The following is a 16950-nucleotide window of genomic DNA, read 5'->3' as shown; positions in this document are numbered from 1 at the left end:
AGATACTCCACATATGGTATGCTCCGAAATGAGATGCGTGACGCTATGAGAATTCTCCCAACATAAGGAAAGGTTGAGACACCGTTGATTGACAATGCAACACATGCAAGGCAAATGTACAATGGTAAGGTGATATAAAAATGCGAGATTGTGAAATTACAGGAATGTATAAATGAAGGAGAACCAAGAGGGGTATCAGGAGAAGAGAAAGAGAAGCGTCAGTCCAAGGGATCATGGCGGAACGTGCATTCGTCACCTTTGCGGCACTTGCCTTCTCGCCAGTACCGACAAGGAACCAATCCTGCTTTGGGCTAGAATTATATTAGCATTGGAATAAAACAATGCAAGGTGAGAGGCACTTACATGCTTCTTGTTCGGCTCATTTGATCTGCTTCGCTTAGAATTGAACCTTTCATCGTCGTTGCCGTCATATCCGCCGGTTTCACGTATACGCTTCCGCTCCGGATCCTCGTAGTGGCCTGGCGGCGGATGCCCATTGGCCGCAGCTGATTGAGTTTGACTAGTTAATTGGGAAATAATGGCAGCCAGATTAGGAGCGATGCTAGGTTGTGATGGCTGGACCTGCGGTACAATGGGTGCAGGTTGCATCTGCTTTTGAGCATTGAAGATCGACAAAAGTCCCTGGAAATCTACACCCTGAGCAGCTTGAGGCTGAGAAGCCGGCGGGAACTGGGGCATTTGCAGCAATGGTGCCTGCGGAGGCGGGGGCGGCTGCTGCTGCTGCTGCTGCTGCTGCTGGCGGAACATGCTGAAGGTTCGCTCAAGATCGGACATGGGTGCTTGGGCGACTTGGGGTTGAGCTAGTGGTGGAGTAGATTGTTGCTGAGGCGCGCTTTGGATGATCTTGAGTAAATTCGAGATATCAAATGGCGCGTTCGGTGCGCTCTGGGGAGCTGGTGCTGGCTTAGGGTTCACCATCGCGAAGTATCGATCTTGTCGGGCCTAGCACGGTTGTCAGAAGACGTCAAATGCAAGAATGGGAAACGGAACATACCTTGACATGGTCCGGTAGTTCCCCAAAGGAAATAACTTCGGGGGCGGTGTCTTCCGCATCCGCTGGGGGAGGTTCCTTTGGTGTTGACGGTACGTCTGCTGGCGAGGTATAGAAGACCATAAGCGTTGTGGCCTCCCGATGCTCCTGAGCACTCTTTTCAGGACTAATCGGCTCAGCAGTGCCGCCGCGCTTGATGTAGTTTCTCGCGCGATCGTCGGGTGCGATGTCGCCGTTGTCAATTTCTGAGTCGGTTAGTATCCAGACACAAAACGACAACATCACAAAATTCAATGACCTACCCGAAGGCTCATAGTAGTCGAACAATTGCTCTTCACGGATGCCACCGTCATCTTCCTCCTCAAGCTCGTCGAGGTCTCGGTGAAGTTTTAGCACACTGCCTTCACCCTTGACATCTCCCAGGTGATCGCCAGGGCCGAGTTCTTCTTCAGGGTCATGCGTGAATAGACGAACTTCCGTAAGTGACGCATCAGGCTTCCATGTGACACGCAACTTCCGGCGTGCCTCTTTACGCAACCTCTTCTTCCGTTCTTCTTCGGTCTCGGGGGGTCTATCCTCCGCAGGCTGTACAGGAGCAGGATCCTTTTGCTTGTTCAAATCTGCCATCAAATCCCCAAATGAGAAAGTAGGCCTTGGGGGCGGGGGTTCCTTCTTTTCCGCAGGGTTACTGCTCATTATGTTAGCCGTCAAACCAGCAGAAACATAATGAAATGACACGCACTTTGCTTTCGCTGCGGCCGCCGCGGCCGCTCGCTCTGCGTTCGATGTTCCAGGTCTTTTAGAGGCCGAGCTCAAACTACCAAACAGGCTGGTAGGTTTCGGTGCAATGATGTTGGCCTTGGGGCGGGCTGCATTGGCTGCAGCTGGTTTGCTATCTTGTCCTACCTCCTGCGGGCGTTTGCTGACACCAGAAACCGCAGTGCTGTTTGGTTTTGCTGCCGGTTTGGGGTGTGCAGGGACAACCATTCGCTTGGTTGCTGGTTGCCCATTCCCTTCACCTTCTCTGGGCCTCTTAGATCCAGTACCCTCACCACCACGTCCATCTGGGAGGGGCCCGTCAGCCACTGAAGGTTTAGGCGAACCGTCCTTCGAAGCGGATTTACCCGCCTCTAGTTTCCGTTTCGTTGAGGCAGCGGCATTGTCCATGATCTTTTGAGCTAGCTCTTTTACTGCCGGTCCGCCCTTCTTGACGAATCTAGGCAGTAATTTGGCAACGTTCGTTTTCTGAAGAACATCTTCATCCATTGTCACGAATCTGGAAAGCAACTACAGTGAAGGTCAGTCCTGATTCAATAAGGGATTCCAAAGCCGCTTTGTAAATTTACCTTGAGTATATTCACAGTCAGAGTACCGTCAATATCAGAAGCCTGGTGACGATCCAGCAAGAATGAATACAGGGCAGCTACAGCCATTGGATGTTCACCCAACCTGGAAACACATAAGTCAGCGACCGGCACAATCTAGAAAATGAAAGTGAAAATATCAATAAGCAGATGCAACGCATCCGGAGGCTAACAGAGTTCAAGCTCCGAAGGGTGACACCATAATGGAACACCCTTTGGACACCTGTACAATGACGGCAGGAGAGTGCTTGTCTGATCCGGGATGGGCATTCTATCCTCATTTGCCTCGTGCTTGAGGACACACAGCTAGGTATGCTTAGTCCTCGGATGAAGAGCATATATGCACCCTTACTTATAAGCACATTTTTATATGCCAAAGCCCACACTAGGTAGATTACATGGGAGAGGCTCTCAATTCGTTTCAGACTTCTATGGCCACGAGGACATGCCAAATGTGGGAAGGAAAGGGAAGACAGTAGAGAAAGGACATACTTCTCGACAATGATCGGGTGGCCTTGCTCCTGGGTTGTGCTGACGACGACGTCCATAAGCCGCCGTTGAAGGACCACGTTCTTCTTTAGTTGCGCTGCTTTGTCATTATCACCCTTGTTTTCTGCCACCTTCATGGCTTGACTGCTTTCCTTCCACGCATCTCTTACGGCTTTGACAACATCTTTGAACGCAACCAGTGCACTCTTGACCTTGTCAACATTAGGGTGCCTATTACGTGGAGACCACACAGCTTTGAGCGCGTCATACCGCGCGGCAGCCTCGGGTTCGCTAGGACGAGTGGGTGGTAGTGGAGATACCTCTTCAGGCTCCTCGATCTCAAGATCTGACTCATCAGAGCTATCTGATTCAGAACTCGACGCCGACTGCCCATCCAGCTTCTTGCTTCCCCCTTTCATGGTGGGCTTTTTGGGCTGTGATTGTTTCTTCACGCTGGGTTGCTTCTTAGGTTTTGTTGCTTTGACTGGTGCGACAGGGGTGACTGTATCTTGACCTGGTCTGGTGAGTGAATGCGGCGCAACTATGGGGTGGAGTGGATTTTACCGTTTAAGGGCACGATGAACTCATATTGCGTGGTTGGGGCGATTGGTTGGTTCCGTGCCATGGGCTGAGGCCGAGGCTGAGGCTGGGGTGTATGCTGTGGCTGTGGCTGTCCCTGACCTTGACCCTGACCCAGAATTTGTGGAACTTGCAAGTCATCCCGGAAGAAAGAGTACAACCTATAAACAGTCAGGACGCATGCAATTATCAAGAAGGATCAACCGTTTATTGGAACATACTTTGGATCTTCAGGACGCTCGAAGTCCGCAGGATTCATGTATAGCAGATTATTCTGGAGGGATGCTTGCTGGCTAGCAGCTTGTTGCGGTGAGTTCAGAAACTGTGGATTGATGGTCTGCTCAGAAACAGTTGGAGTCGACTGCCCGTATCCGGCAGCGAAATTGATCGGGATATGCTAGTGAGGGTCAGCAATTGACGTAAGTAAATAATTCGATGGATCATACCGTGTTCCCCTCCGGATAGCCCGCAGGAAGAGAATATTGAGGGACTTGGTGCTGATGAGAATCGGACCGATATTGTGTTGGCTGGGCTTGTGTTTGAGTGGGCCGAGGAGAGTGAGACTGAGGAAAGACATCTGGCACCGAGAGATTCTGAGGAGGATAGTAGCCACGGGGAAAGGTGTATGACTGGAAGTGCGAGTTGTCGGACGAGGGGAGTGGCTGTGAATCAAACGCCGGTTGCGCATGAGGAAATTGCGCCTGACGATACTGTTGATTCATGGAGAACGTCTGCGGCGTGGGATGAATTATTTGCTGGGATTGCAAAGAAGTTGTCCGCCACGATTGGGGGGTCGCCGACGTATAGATGCCATGGTTCTGTTCCTGGGGTGTGGGCAGAGGACTCCGGGTTTGGGGAGCTTGACTGAACATGGGGTGATCCCAGCTAATCCCCATTGGCGTCGCATGTTGCTGTTGCGGCGGTGCCGGCTGAATTTGCTGAAGCTGCGGCGGCTGGGATGGGTGCGTATGTTGATGTGGGGGGTCGGGGCTGGTATACAGAGGCTCAAAGCTGTTCCAGTATTCGGGCGGCAGCGAGCCGGGGTCTACTGGTGCACGGTGCAGACCGGGCATGATATTTTGCGGCGGTGACTGCTCCATACTCCCATTCATCCCCCGCTTTCTAGAAACCCACGGACCCTCGATCCTGGGAGAATATGTAGGTCGAGAAGAAGTATATGATTGTCGTGGGTAGCGGCGGGTGGAGTCAAGGTACTAAGGCAGTAAAGCGGGTGCACGGCCAAATGTAGTATAAGTCACATGCATCCACGTGCCGGGGTTGTGGTGTAGGTGCCAGTGGGAGGGACCAGGCTCAATTGGGACAAGAGCCAATGCCGCTCTGGACTTGGTCGGAGTTTGGGCGTGATTCCCCTGGTGGGGAGGACTCGCCCACTCGCGCGCTGATTGGCTCTCCCGTCACGCGTAACGGCGGCGCAATAAACCTTCCCAATGGAGCCGGATATTAGGTCAAGAGCTCTCTGGGCGAATCAATCGTCCCAACCGTGTTTGTCAGCCTAAGGGATCGCTGATACGTCGATAGTGGACCAAGGACTGGACCAAGACCGAGATAGTCAAGAGATATGTAGAGTAGTAGTAGTAGTGTAGGTGTAGTAAGTAGTAGTACTCCGTAGTGCAAATAGGGTACTAGGTAAGTACTGTAGGTAGAGAACTGATGGGTTGCCGAAATGGAGGGTGGCAAATGGTCGGCGCCCGCTGCTCTTCCCGCTTTCCAGTTTCGTGAAATTGTCTCCTATTCGGAGGCAGCGGAAGGGGGGGAAGGGAACCACACCTGAGCTCTCGGAGTAAGTCAGAGAGGGAAGCAATGGCACCAGACTTTTCGGCTTTGGCTGTGCCTGATATCCTTAACGTCACGTCACGTTGCGCGGTATCCCCAGTGTGCAGCCTCTCCTCTCAGCTCTCTCTTTCTCTCTTCTTTCTTTCTCTTTTAGGCAGATTAGAACAAGGTTGTCCACGCTGCAAGAAGCTGGATCAACTCTTTCGAATACACCAGCCAAGTACTCCGTATAATAGACGTAAGATAATCTTTGGCTTCCTGAAGAGCCTGCTCTCCTTCTTCTGTTTCTGTCCTTCTCCGGCTTTCCCAAGCAATCCTTTTAAACAAATAAAAGCCTTGTGTTTGTATCCTTGTCCTTGTCACTCTTTCTCTCCTGCCAGCCTCACTTTCTCTGTCTGATTCTTTTGGTTGCAAAAGCAGCTGAGGCAAAAAGTCACTCGTACTGCCTGTCCTGGGTGGACCTTTTCTTCTTATTCTGTCTTAAAAGATGATAAGAAAAGGTGTTATACAAAGAACCACTCGGGACTGCAGCTTAGCAGCATAGTCATTTGCTTTACGAGGAAGGGTGGAAGGGATAGGGATGGGGGGAGAGGGAGGGTGGTTGGTAGTGCTGGTTGTCGTGAGACTGAAAAAGCCGGGCGGCGCTCGGTTGGGCCACGCCTGAAATGAGCTACGCCTCTTCCGACCTAGCGTGAGGCACATGATCGCAGTGCCCAGATTGGCTGGGCGGGAGCTTATGTCATCTCCTCATCAATTGCGGGAGCTTCTCAGGATGCCAGGTGGAGAGTGTGTAGTTACAGACTGATGAGTGGGTAATTCCTCTCTATCATATTATCTATCTCCAGCGGAGTTTGAGAGTCTTACTGCTTTTCTCTCCGGAATTGACTATCGCATCAGTTGATCTCTTTGCCACTGTTCCCTCACCACATGTCATGAATCTTGGCCATTCCTGGTAATCGTGATAACCATCCGGGGTGAAAGCAAGTCCAGCTTAATTCGAACTACTATGGCCTCGCAACAAACGTCTTTGAGGGACCGTCAGGTCGGTAGGTTTCTGCTGTCCGTATTGGATTTGTGCAGACCCTCATAATTTCCTAACTCAATCTCAGCCTCCATTCACAAGATACTCAACTTGAACCATGAACCGCAACCCGCGGAAGACGCCCACCACGATGCGTCCGCGCAGGGCCTCATTTCCACCCCGGTACTGAACGAGGATGGCGATCCTATCTGGAAGGTCCTGGTGTTTGATAATATGGGAAGAGATGTCATCAGCAGCGTGCTGCGGGTCAATGACCTCAGAGCTTGGGGAGTCACAATTCATCTGTACGGACCCTGGTCCAGGCCCCTAAATCGATCGCTCTGCGTACGTGACGTAGCTAACGACCTGCGCCAGAAATATCAATTCCACACGATACCCAATTCCCGACGTTCCTGTTGTTTACCTCGTCGAACCTACACCTTCTAACGTCGAAGCGATCACGAACGACCTTTCTCGCGGTCTTTACTCTCCCGCCTACGTCAACTTCCTCTCCTCCGTACCCAGACCCCTCCTCGAAGACTTTGCGTCTCAGATAGCGACAACCGGAACCGCAGAGCATGTCGCACAAGTTTATGATCAGTATCTGAACTTCATTGTGGCTGAGCCGGACCTTTTCAGCCTGGGGCTAGGAAACGACGCATACTGGAAGATCAACAGTGCGCAAACCAGCGACGATGATCTGGACGCGATTGTAGATAGGATTGTAAGCGGGTTGTTCAGCGTCAGCGTCACAATGGGTAGGTCATTTGACATGGTCCTTGTTTCTTAACTGACGGGTGAATACGAACAGGTGCCATCCCCATTATCCGGTGTCCTAAGGGCGGCGCAGCAGAATTGATAGCAACAAAGCTGGACCGCAAGCTACGCGATCACATCCTTAACTCGAAAGACAATTTGTTTTCAACCAAGAAGAACACGCCTGGAGTTCCCTCATCGCGACCCGTTTTGATTATTGTCGATCGCAACGTGGATTTAGTGCCTATGCTTTCCCACTCGTGGACGTACCAGTCTCTGGTACAGGACGTTTTACAGATGCGCCTCAATCGAATCACCGTAGAGTCCACCGACGAAGCAAACCCTGCGAAGGGCGTGACAAAGAGAGCATATGACTTAAATAGCAACGACTTCTTCTGGAAGCGTAATGCCGGCGCGCCATTTCCTCAGGTTGCGGAAGACATTGATGCGGAGCTTACACGTTACAAGGAGGACGCTACTGAGATCACAAAGAAGACCGGCGCTTCCTCGATTGAAGATCTCCAGAACGACACCAGCGCCTCTGCACAGCACCTCAAGGCTGCCATCACACTTCTTCCGGAACTTCGGGAGCGCAAGGCGATTCTTGACATGCACATGAACATTGCGACCGCCCTGCTCAAGGGTATCAAAGACCGCCAGCTGGATAACTTCTTCGAACTGGAAGAAAACATCACCAAGCAAACCAAGGCCCAGATCATGGAACTCATCAACGACTCCAGCAAAGGCAACGAACCCCTGGACAAGCTCCGTCTTTTCATCATCTGGTTCCTGAGCACTGAAACAGAGGTTTCCCGCTCTGAGATGACCCAATTCGAAGAGGCCCTCACTCGCATCGGCGTCACAGATGTGACCCCCATCGCCTATGTCAGACAGGTCCGTGAAATAACGCGCATGACCATGATGACTACCGCAACAGCCGCTCCCCAACAGCAGTCCTCTAACCTCTTCCGCGGCTTCTCCTCTCTCTCCAACCAACTGACTGACCGCATCACCTCCGGAGCCCTCGGCGCCAACTTCGACTCCCTCATTTCCGGCGTCAAGAATTTCCTGCCCGCCAACAAGGACCTGACCCTGACCAAGATCACCGAATCTATCATGGACCCCACCTCCGCATCCAGCTCCGCTATCGCCAAGACAGAAAGCTACCTCTACTTCGACCCCCGCAGCGCCAACGCCCGAGGCGCCATGCCTCCGGCCTCGGCTTCGCGCAACGCCCAAGGACAGAGCCTGAACAGCTCCGGGCCCGGCATGAGCGCCACCTTCGGCCAGCGCCGACAGGCTTTCAACGAAGCGATTGTCTTCACCGTCGGTGGCGGCAGCATGGATGAATATGGCAACTTGCAGGACTGGGTAAGCCGGACAAGCGGACAACCAGGAGCTGACGGTGCCGGGGCCGCCAATCGTGGGGTGCATGGGGCACCGAAACGGAGGGTTGTTTACGGCAGCACGGATCTGATGAACGCCAGAGACTTCCTTACGGAATCGTTGGCGAAGCTGGGCAGGGAGGGCTGAGCGTGTTTTGACGCAGCTGGGCGGTATTGTGAGAGGAGCGGTCGCAAATAGAATTTGCCTTCAACGTATAGTACTTAGTATAGCTAATTAAAACGCTTATGGTGATGATCCTTATGTCAAATCCTATCGTAGCGTGGCGTTTCCGCGGGAGATACGCTAGATAAAAGGGTAAAGTCGCTGCTGAATGCCACTGAAAGACAGGCACCGAGAAGAATACGCCTACTAGTACCAGCTACCCTAGTATCGAAAGTGAACTTGTTCCATGTAACGAGCAAATATTAATTCCATTAAATGCCAGTCAATCGGCCGCCGCAAGAAAATTAAATATCATGCCAGTGAACACGATAATAAGCATTAAACAAACGAAATAAAAGTCACTGATACGCGGTACATCGCAGCAATCCAGAAGTCAGTCACAAAAGAAAATCATAATTGAAATGAGCTGTCCTGAGATAACAACTTGACCATAACCACCATGTCCAGATTTCACAGCCCCAAAGTAATACGAACGATTCCCTTCGAATCACACCAAAGGAGCAGGGGTAGTCATGAATCAGTTCAAACCATATCCTTTTCCCTCTTGAAGCTCTGCACCGAGATCTCATGTTCAACTGTGATGCCGATTTCCTCGGTATTAGTCTGCTGCTTGAGCTGCTTGGAGGAACCATTATCGGCGTAGCAGGTTGAAACTGGATTCATAGTTGGCATTGAGGAAGTGGTTGTACTGGTAGTGTTTCTACTGTCCAAGACCGGAAAGGAGAGCACGTTCCAGAGATTGCGGCCCGACGAACCAGATCCGGAGCCGGTGGCAGGGCTAGAGCTAGCGCTAGTAGAGGCTTTGGTCAAGGTGACGCCGGCCCAGATGGAGGAGAGAGGGAGGGAGATGGTCACTAGAGTGACGACGTTGGAGGATAGGGCTGGGACGGCGGCGACGTAGTGGATGATTGAGAAGATGGCTGTGGAGGGGGTTCAGTTAGAAATATGATGGTAAGAGAGGGTGGGGGGAGGTTTCACATACCTGGAATAACCAGAGTCTGGCAGCCCATAACGAAGATGACCTTCATCGGGCCAAAGTCCCGCACACCGAGTCTGCGTCGCTGACGAATAGCGAATCCGAGCTTGCCAACGAAGATGGCGCAGAAAAAGCAGATGCTGATTGTGGCGGTGATGTTCTCTGCACTTTGAAGCCAGACGAGATGGATGCTACTTTCGGCTGCCATGATTGTTATGGCGTTCTCAACCATCATGCCCATACGGAATCCGACTGGGATCAGTGCAATCGCGATGGATAGTGAGAGGAGGACCTGTCGGTATACACGACCGAGGTTCGCGCAGATGACCTGGACCTGCAGGACGAGCGAAGCCTCAATGCATATCACGAGGATGGTGTAGAATATCACTGCGATGACGGAGTTGGCGTATGCGGAGGTTGGCACTTGGAAGAAGTCTCCGGAGAAGTAGGCATACACTCGCACGAAGTCGGTAGTGAAATACACGATTTGACAGAAGAGACGGCCGACGTTGGAGAGAAGGGCGGCGCAATTGAGGATGAAGACACTGGAGCTGCGCTTCTCGGGTCTAGTCAGGAGCAGGAGGATGACGAAGAGCACGATGGAAGCTCCAAGCTGGGCGCCATAGTTGGTGCAGATCTGGATGCAGTACTGCAAGAAGGTGTCAATGTCCTGCACGTTCACCTCGAACGCAGTCCCATCGCCAGTATGGAAGGTGACGTTCTGGGTAAAAGGATCCAATGAGGCCATTGTGGCTGTTAGATTGTAGCAAGTATTGTTGATATGCTCTGCAACGTGATGATCAAGTATGACGAGTTGCTAAGGTGGACAGGTTCCTTCGACGGAAGAAAATGGGAGGTTGAGAAGACGACTTGTATAGACCATCGAAAGGGTATAATAGGTGTTCGGGCAATACGGCCAAGCCTGTCTTCCAGCTTAGAAGCCATGGCTGTAAATTCATCGTGCCAAGGCATCTTGCGATGCTGCATATTGTCTTGCAACACCGAAACAGACAATATGTAGGATGGAGCTGATATGAGGGCAACAATACTATGATGGAACAAAGCGGATACCAACCCCAAACAATGCCAATCTTCACCGCATTGAGCAATAAGCTCCAGAAGGTGTTTGTGAAAATGTTTAATGTAAGACAAACAATATCAAGTTCATTTCAAAGAACAATGGCAAGTGAAAAGGGGGGCCCCTAATGGAAGACTAGATTGTTGGTCAACACTAATCACGGTACAGATTTGTATTCACCTCTTACCTCTGGTAAATATATTTGTGCATGCGGATATTTGAGTCTGTTGGACTGGACCAATATTCTTGTATCTGTGCATTCGTCTAGCTACTATGTATCATGGGCAGTGTATTCCATTACAGCCAGAATTTAGGAATGAGAAGCCGCCGCTCCCACATTGTGTGCTGAACAGTGCAATGGTGTCCTGGAGCAAGTAGGTCTTAGTCCTCTTGTTGGTCTGCTAATGTGTTATTCCACATAGAATGCTTCGGGCTGAAACGCCTTGGCCCAAAGCTAGATGGTTGGCTATACGTATTTCTTGCGAAGTTGTCGGGTGTTTTGGGGATTCCCATCAAGCTATTGGTAGTAGTAATACCATCAAGAATCTAGTTGGTTTTGCGCCATCGCCTATGTGTGCTTAGCATTGAGGTCACCTAGGATAAAGTGTCTGGAGAGCTAGTATCAGACTCCGCTTGGTTCCAGCCTCCAACTAGCACCATTATACTAAGGGTTTGGGACTTGGGGTTTGGGGGAATGGAATGCCACACGCTAGCTAGGACTACGTAGCTTAGTACCCTATCCTTTTTATATCTTTCACTTCCAGCCACAGCACTAAACTCCTTACTACACTTTACTCTCCATCCGTTGACCCTGCACAATTACTAAGTCACAAGCAGTTTCTAGCGAGTTTGTATCCGCTAGCATAGAGGCTTTAAGGATGATTGAGTATTGACAAGGTGATGTTATAGATCAAGATGTCAGCGGGAGAGGTTGCGGGGAACTGCCGCGGCGGTGGAGCGAGGCTGCGAGGCACCAACAATGCCCAGTTAGTCTAGCTCCCACTCCCACTCCCACTCCAACTCCAACTCCGCCATCCCACTTTCCCCATCATGCGCCTTCGCCCCCTCCAACATGGCTGCTGTGCCGCAAAGGACGCTTAACTGGCTGTACAGTGTCCTTATTAGGGTAGATAATCACCGAACACACGCCCATAAAATCTTCCACTGACAAGGGATAGGACCACTATGATCCCCGACAAACCTACCAGGACCCCAATCGCACCTACTATGATGTAGCCAATGTGCTCGGTCAATACCCTTCGCTGGGCCCCAGGACTGAAGTTTACAGTATGCCACCGTTCTGCGATCTTACTGCGCTCTTACTGACCACGTCTTTCCCTCGACTCCTAGCATACGAAAACGGTTTCTCTGCCCTCCTCCTCCAACTGACCGGCACGTTGCCTGTGACGTTCCGCGGCACTGTTTACAAGTTTCCCATCACGCTCTGGATCCCCAACACATACCCCAGGGAACCGCCATTGGTTTATGTCACACCAACACAAGACATGGCTGTTCGTGTGGGTCAGCATGTCACCCTGGAAGGGAGGGTGTACCATCACTACCTGGCACACTGGGCTGAGGCATGGGAGGTTAGTCATCGTGCAGTCGCAATGCGCATGTCATATCGCTGACACCCAAGCTTAGCGATCATCTTTAATTGACTTCTTAATGATACTTCGTGAGGTTTTCGCCAAGGAGCCGCCGGTGAAATACAAACAACAACAGCCTGTGCAGCCGCGACCGCCGCCAGCGCAGGTACAGGCACAAGCACCTCCTTTACCTCCTCTGCCTCCGGAGCTCGATACCACGATCAATCGGCCCTCGCCTACCCATAGCGCTCCGAATGCCTCCCCGCAGGTAACTGCTCAGGTGCCACCGCCGCCGCCGCCGAAACCTGGGCAGACACCTGAGCCACAACCACAGAGCACTCCGTCATCAGCGCGATACTCGTCTCCCCCTCCGCTACCTCCACTGCCACCGAAGGAGCATGATTCTAGGCGGCTACAGATGCAACCACAGGCAAGCATGGGCAGTCCTATGAACGGGCCACAGTACCCACCGGAGCGCAGCCAAGCACCTGCAATGGCATCCGGGCAGTATCATTTACCCCAACAGCCGCAACACGGATCCCAGTCGACACCGGCATACCAGGCTGGGCCAGCGCAGTTCCGGCCATTGAACGGTACCCCCGTTACTCGTCCAGATGATTCGGGTCGTGGGATTCCGCAACATAATACATACTACCCCGTACAGCAAGCCCCTCCTACAGCCTATCAGAGACCTCCGCCACAGCAAGTCCCACCCCAACCGTCACCACATGCTGGACTTCAGCAAGCGCAGCAACAAGCTCCACGTCCCAAGGCAGAGACGCAAGATCTTCTCACCTCTCCGTTTGAGCTCGAGCTCCCCTCGTTCGCACCCACCGGCCCGGCGCCCCCAATTCCACCGAATCCTGAGAAGGACGCCCTACTACGCGCTGTTTCCAAGACTTTAGCACAAACACTGCAAGCAAATGTCGCACAGTCCGAGACTGCCGCTCAATCCTTGATTTCTCAATCCCACTCGCTGCATGCGGCAATTGCCACTCTTCAAGGCGAAGTCTCGTCGCTCAACACACTCAATGCGACCCTTCAATCAAACACCACAACCCTGCAGCAATCTCTCATGCGCGCAGATGGCGTCATCGCCGATGCGCAAAGCCGTATATCATCATCAGCCCCTTCATCGAGCACAGACCCCGTTGCATCGGGACTTCCACCCATCGACGAAGTTCTCGTCGCCCCGACCGTTGTGGGCAAGCAATTGTACGACTTGGTTGCGGAGGAACGCGGTATCCAGCAAGCCATCTACGCCCTTCAAGCTGCGCTTGTTAAGGGTGTCATTGGTGTTGAGACCTGGTCACGTCACACGCGTGGGCTTGCGCGAGAAGCGTTCTTGAAACGGGCATTGATACGGAAGATAGGTAAAGGCATGGGATTGGAAGTGCATTGATGTTTTGATGATGGAATCACTCTTCTCATGTGCGAGACCTATGTAGACGGATCTGTAGATAGATACCCATAAGGTCGATACATGTCGGCCAGACAATGTACATAGCTTGGCGTCCGTAGTTGGTTTGGAATAGCAAGGTGCAAAAGCACTATTCCGTACGATTCTCAACAATCAGGAACAGAAGCAAGATAATTAACTAGAAGTTAAAGGAAAACCCAATAACCAAACGTTTTCAACCCATAACCTTCGACACAACTACCCGACAGTAAGCCATTCCCACAACCATTATTCCCAACCCCCATTCCACCAAAAAGCCACTATCCCTATATAATCTCCGACCATCCTACCCAGTAACCCCATACTAATCCAAACCCCAAACCCTAAACCACAACCCCCCCAACAACAGCAACAGCACCAACCAACCCAACCAACCACCCACTCACCTCAGCAGAAACACTACTACCACTTGACTTCGTCTCCTCCGCAGCCTTCGCCTCACCCACCCCGGTCGCCGCAATCTGCCTCTTCACCTCAGCAAAGTAACTCTGCACGTCCGTCGGCAGCGCCTTATACCACTCGGGCGTATTGCCCGCGCTGAACTCACTCGCCATGGCGACACGCTTCGCGGGAACGAAGAGCTGCGCGAGCGCTGTAGGAGGAACGGCTGTGATGACTTGATGCACGACGGCGTGTGGTGGCGGGGATACGCTCTCTAGGTTGGGAGGTGGTTGAGTTTGTGTGGGGAGGGAGGGTTTTCTGTATGAGATTATCAGTAAACATATACTAATCGCTGATTATGTGGGATTGTTCAATTTGGTTAGGTTATTGGGAGAATGGGAGGCACGAACAAGGCTTGCGCGAGAGCGACGAGGTTGTTGTCGTTGAGGTTCACATTGGGGATGGGTTCGGGGGCGCATATGGCTGTGGTGGCTAGGAGGGTGGGGAGGAGGAAGAGGGAGGAGAGGCGCATTTTGGTGGTGTTTTTTTTTATTAGTATTTTTTTGTTTCTCGGTGGTATATATGGTTTTGATGGTGAGTGAGGTTGGAGGAAGTAGTAGAAAGAGAGGTACTACTGGAGGGTGGAGTGTAGTAGAAGATAATAGTATATGGACGGGATGGGTTGGGACTGACTGGGACTGGGACAGTTAGGGTGCAGGGGCACACCATCATATGCATGGGAACTGGTTCAACTTGGACCGAGATCCGATGTGTGAGGGGAATAAACGGATAGGATCGTCGTGGAGAAGGGCCCGGGCTAAGGTTGAGGGATCTGCATACTTAGGGGAACTTCTGAAGCGTAGTCTGGGCTTTTAGTTCGAGACTCAATTTTAGAGTTGGATTTTGCCCTATGCTTTTTGGGGATAGAGGGGACGGGTGTAACCTATTGTGGATGGGAGGTAGAAATAGGGTGAAACGGGCTAGATTTGAGTGGGTGTAGAATTTTAATTTCAAGCTGGGATGTTACTTTATTTCAGGTCTGGAAATGGTCATTGGATTGAGGCGTGGCTCGCAATCTTCAGGTAGTGAAGCTTCGCGGTAGATCTCGAATCTTGTATGTCTGGGTAGGTGGATAAGAGCTTTGGAGTGGCAAGCAATAAATGTTGACAATATGTGACTTCTTGGCTATTCTTTGTATTCGGCGGTTGCCCATGTTCAATGATTGAGTAGATAGGGCTATACTCCCATCACTTTGTCCTCAGGGCCCCTCATCATCCACCATGTGAGACATGATACCATCTACTCAGTACATGGGTCGCCAAACAAAAGAATGATCAAAGGTACAGACCCCATTCGATAATAGATATTTAGGAAGCTGCCCAGCATGTGCATTAATCGGCAGCTTACATCGTGTGAACCTCAACTCTATTCCTGAAGATACTCTGCTGGTGCATTGAAGGCTCTACACCACAATCACAGCTAAGCAGCAATGATCCACCACGTGAAGTACCGACAGGATGAACATTTAAGGGAATAACCTCTTGTCTTTATCATGCCAGACATCCACTCACAAAATCGGATCATGCCCGATGACAATGAGAACTTTCCAGCGAATTTCCGCTAGCAAATAGAAACAAGAAAGACAGAAATGAACCGCTTCGAAGACCATTTACCTTGTGTAACCATAAAAGACCCTCAATATCCACCAAAGAGAATATGCAGATGCTTTGCAGACAAATGACTGCGACTGCAATCTAGAAATGGCTTCCACAAATCCCTCATCGCAAGTGCCCTGGTTCGAGATGGAGCCAGCTAAGAATGGGATCAAATCAGCCGAAGCGGTTACAATATGGCTGCAAAAGGCCAGAATACCCTGTGCTTTCATTGGAGAGGTCGCTTTGCAAAGCTACGGCGTCGAGATTCCCGTCAGGTTGGTAAGTTCTTCACCCATACCCTGCTATGCTAACATTCAAGTAGAAGGAAAGATACTAACCCAACTACTGCAGGGAACCACCCTCATTGTCGCCGACGCAAAAGTACACGAAGCAGCTGAAGCTCTCCGTACCAACGGCCTCGAGCCCTGCAATGGAGGCGAGAATTGCGACTGGGAGAACGATGCTCTGACTGAAGAAGCGTCATCACCGGCGCCCTATCATTTTCACCTTGACCATGGCCCGCAAGGTAGCCCTCCGTTTTGGTGTGAGTCGCTCAAATTGTACAAGAAGTCTGATATTGATCCAAAGCTGCCTGATCCTGGACTGAGTGTTCCACGGCCTGAGGACCGGAATTATATGGTTGTTACGGACCCTCGAGTGCCGCAACTGGGGCATTGGAAGAGCAGTACGAATCCCGTTCAGATTCTCTCAAAGTCACGGTTTCTTGAGACAATGTTCAACCAGGCAGTCAAATGTCACTCAGATGGATTGCCTGATGATCACCTCACCCCCTGGGAATGGAATGTGTTCCGGCTGAAACAGATGGGTGATGGTGGACAGCCGAACAGCCACATGGTCGAGGGTCTTGAATTGCCGGCGCGTCAGTACATTGAGCTCCTCAATATGGAAGACCTTAAGCCCAGCCGGGAATTCATCGCTCAGGTGAGACTTGAGAGAGGGGGGAAGGGGTTGTAAAGATGGTAGAATATCAAGGGATGACCTTCTGGTAGACACTATAGAGATAGTTAGAGAGCCAGTGCCTAAATGGATTGCTTTTTTACTGCTGGGTCTTCTCTGTGATGCCCACTTCATTCACAAAACTTCAAGTATCTATAACATAGAGATATTTAGAGAGCTCTATTATCTGAGCCCCAAATGTAGTAGCCATACAATGGCTTAGTCTCGACTAGCTTGTCCTTAGCGCTACCAGGTGTTTTGGTTAATAAAG

General features: G+C 51.3%; 6 protein-coding genes across 6 annotated transcripts; 3 read left to right on the top strand and 3 right to left on the bottom strand.

Annotated features, from left to right (window-relative positions):
- Window positions 1-218: 218 nt before the first annotated feature.
- Window positions 219-4517, bottom strand: BO85DRAFT_360703 (uncharacterized protein; the record flags this gene model as incomplete). Its single annotated transcript, XM_025655561.1, has 10 exons — window positions 219-311; window positions 364-963; window positions 1016-1257; window positions 1315-1700; window positions 1755-2299; window positions 2359-2461; window positions 2869-3379; window positions 3430-3605; window positions 3666-3841; window positions 3891-4517. The coding sequence occupies 10 exons, from the start codon at window positions 4515-4517 to the stop codon at window positions 219-221; spliced, it is 3459 nt and encodes a 1152-aa protein (XP_025521569.1).
- A 1340-nt stretch (window positions 4518-5857) lies between these two features.
- Window positions 5858-8656, top strand: sly1 (syntaxin-binding protein). Its single transcript, XM_025659131.1, has 4 exons — window positions 5858-6284; window positions 6348-6564; window positions 6635-7017; window positions 7071-8656. Exons 1-4 carry the CDS (start codon window positions 6245-6247, stop codon window positions 8546-8548), a joined length of 2118 nt encoding a protein of 705 aa, XP_025521568.1. The 5' UTR covers window positions 5858-6244; the 3' UTR covers window positions 8549-8656.
- A 134-nt stretch (window positions 8657-8790) lies between these two features.
- On the bottom strand, window positions 8791-10308 carry preB (alpha-factor pheromone receptor STE2; the record flags this gene model as incomplete). The annotated part of the gene is made up of 2 exons (XM_025656697.1): window positions 8791-9504; window positions 9567-10308. 2 exons carry the CDS (start codon window positions 10306-10308, stop codon window positions 9107-9109), a joined length of 1140 nt encoding a protein of 379 aa, XP_025521567.1. The 3' UTR covers window positions 8791-9106.
- A 1356-nt stretch (window positions 10309-11664) lies between these two features.
- BO85DRAFT_388095 (putative endosomal sorting complex protein TSG101) lies at window positions 11665-13846 on the top strand. Its single transcript, XM_025656696.1, has 4 exons — window positions 11665-11764; window positions 11817-11925; window positions 11989-12227; window positions 12283-13846. The coding sequence occupies exons 1-4, from the start codon at window positions 11711-11713 to the stop codon at window positions 13627-13629; spliced, it is 1749 nt and encodes a 582-aa protein (XP_025521566.1). The 5' UTR covers window positions 11665-11710; the 3' UTR covers window positions 13630-13846.
- Window positions 13847-13961: 115 nt separating this feature from the next.
- BO85DRAFT_516071 (uncharacterized protein) lies at window positions 13962-14755 on the bottom strand. The gene is made up of 2 exons (XM_025664825.1): window positions 14478-14755; window positions 13962-14385 (listed from the first exon to the last, which is right to left on the bottom strand). The coding sequence occupies exons 1-2, from the start codon at window positions 14597-14599 to the stop codon at window positions 14010-14012; spliced, it is 498 nt and encodes a 165-aa protein (XP_025521565.1). The 5' UTR covers window positions 14600-14755; the 3' UTR covers window positions 13962-14009.
- A 1072-nt stretch (window positions 14756-15827) lies between these two features.
- Window positions 15828-16697, top strand: BO85DRAFT_360128 (uncharacterized protein; the record flags this gene model as incomplete). The annotated part of the gene is made up of 2 exons (XM_025655540.1): window positions 15828-16001; window positions 16074-16697. 2 exons carry the CDS (start codon window positions 15828-15830, stop codon window positions 16695-16697), a joined length of 798 nt encoding a protein of 265 aa, XP_025521564.1.
- Window positions 16698-16950: the final 253 nt, after the last annotated feature.

This window comes from Aspergillus piperis (genome assembly GCF_003184755.1).
Source record: "Aspergillus piperis CBS 112811 unplaced genomic scaffold BO85scaffold_1, whole genome shotgun sequence".
Taxonomy (NCBI): domain Eukaryota; kingdom Fungi; phylum Ascomycota; class Eurotiomycetes; order Eurotiales; family Aspergillaceae; genus Aspergillus; species Aspergillus piperis.
Note: the sequence above shows the minus strand (reverse complement) of the source record. Positions and strands in the feature narration are given on the sequence as shown.

What these genes read in the sequence shown, in the direction of transcription:
- sly1 (XM_025659131.1), top strand. Translation starts at nt 6,245, where the DNA reads ATGGCCTCGCAACAAACGTCTTTGAGGGACCGTCAGGTCG. An exon ending in TGGGGAGTCACAATTCATCT is followed by an intron (nt 6,565 to 6,634) that starts GTACGGACCCTG and finishes GACCTGCGCCAG; the next exon opens with AAATATCAATTCCACACGAT. An exon ending in CAGCGTCAGCGTCACAATGG is followed by an intron (nt 7,018 to 7,070) that starts GTAGGTCATTTG and finishes GAATACGAACAG; the next exon opens with GTGCCATCCCCATTATCCGG.
- BO85DRAFT_388095 (XM_025656696.1), top strand. Translation starts at nt 11,711, where the DNA reads ATGGCTGCTGTGCCGCAAAGGACGCTTAACTGGCTGTACAGTGTCCTT. An exon ending in TGTACAGTGTCCTTATTAGG is followed by an intron (nt 11,765 to 11,816) that starts GTAGATAATCAC and finishes GACAAGGGATAG; the next exon opens with GACCACTATGATCCCCGACA. An exon ending in ACTGGGCTGAGGCATGGGAG is followed by an intron (nt 12,228 to 12,282) that starts GTTAGTCATCGT and finishes ACCCAAGCTTAG; the next exon opens with CGATCATCTTTAATTGACTT.
- BO85DRAFT_516071 (XM_025664825.1), bottom strand. Translation starts at nt 14,599, where the DNA reads ATGCGCCTCTCCTCCCTCTTCCTCCTCCCCACCCTCCTAGCCACCACA. An exon ending in GTCGCTCTCGCGCAAGCCTT is followed by an intron (nt 14,386 to 14,477) that starts GTTCGTGCCTCC and finishes AATCTCATACAG; the next exon opens with AAAACCCTCCCTCCCCACAC.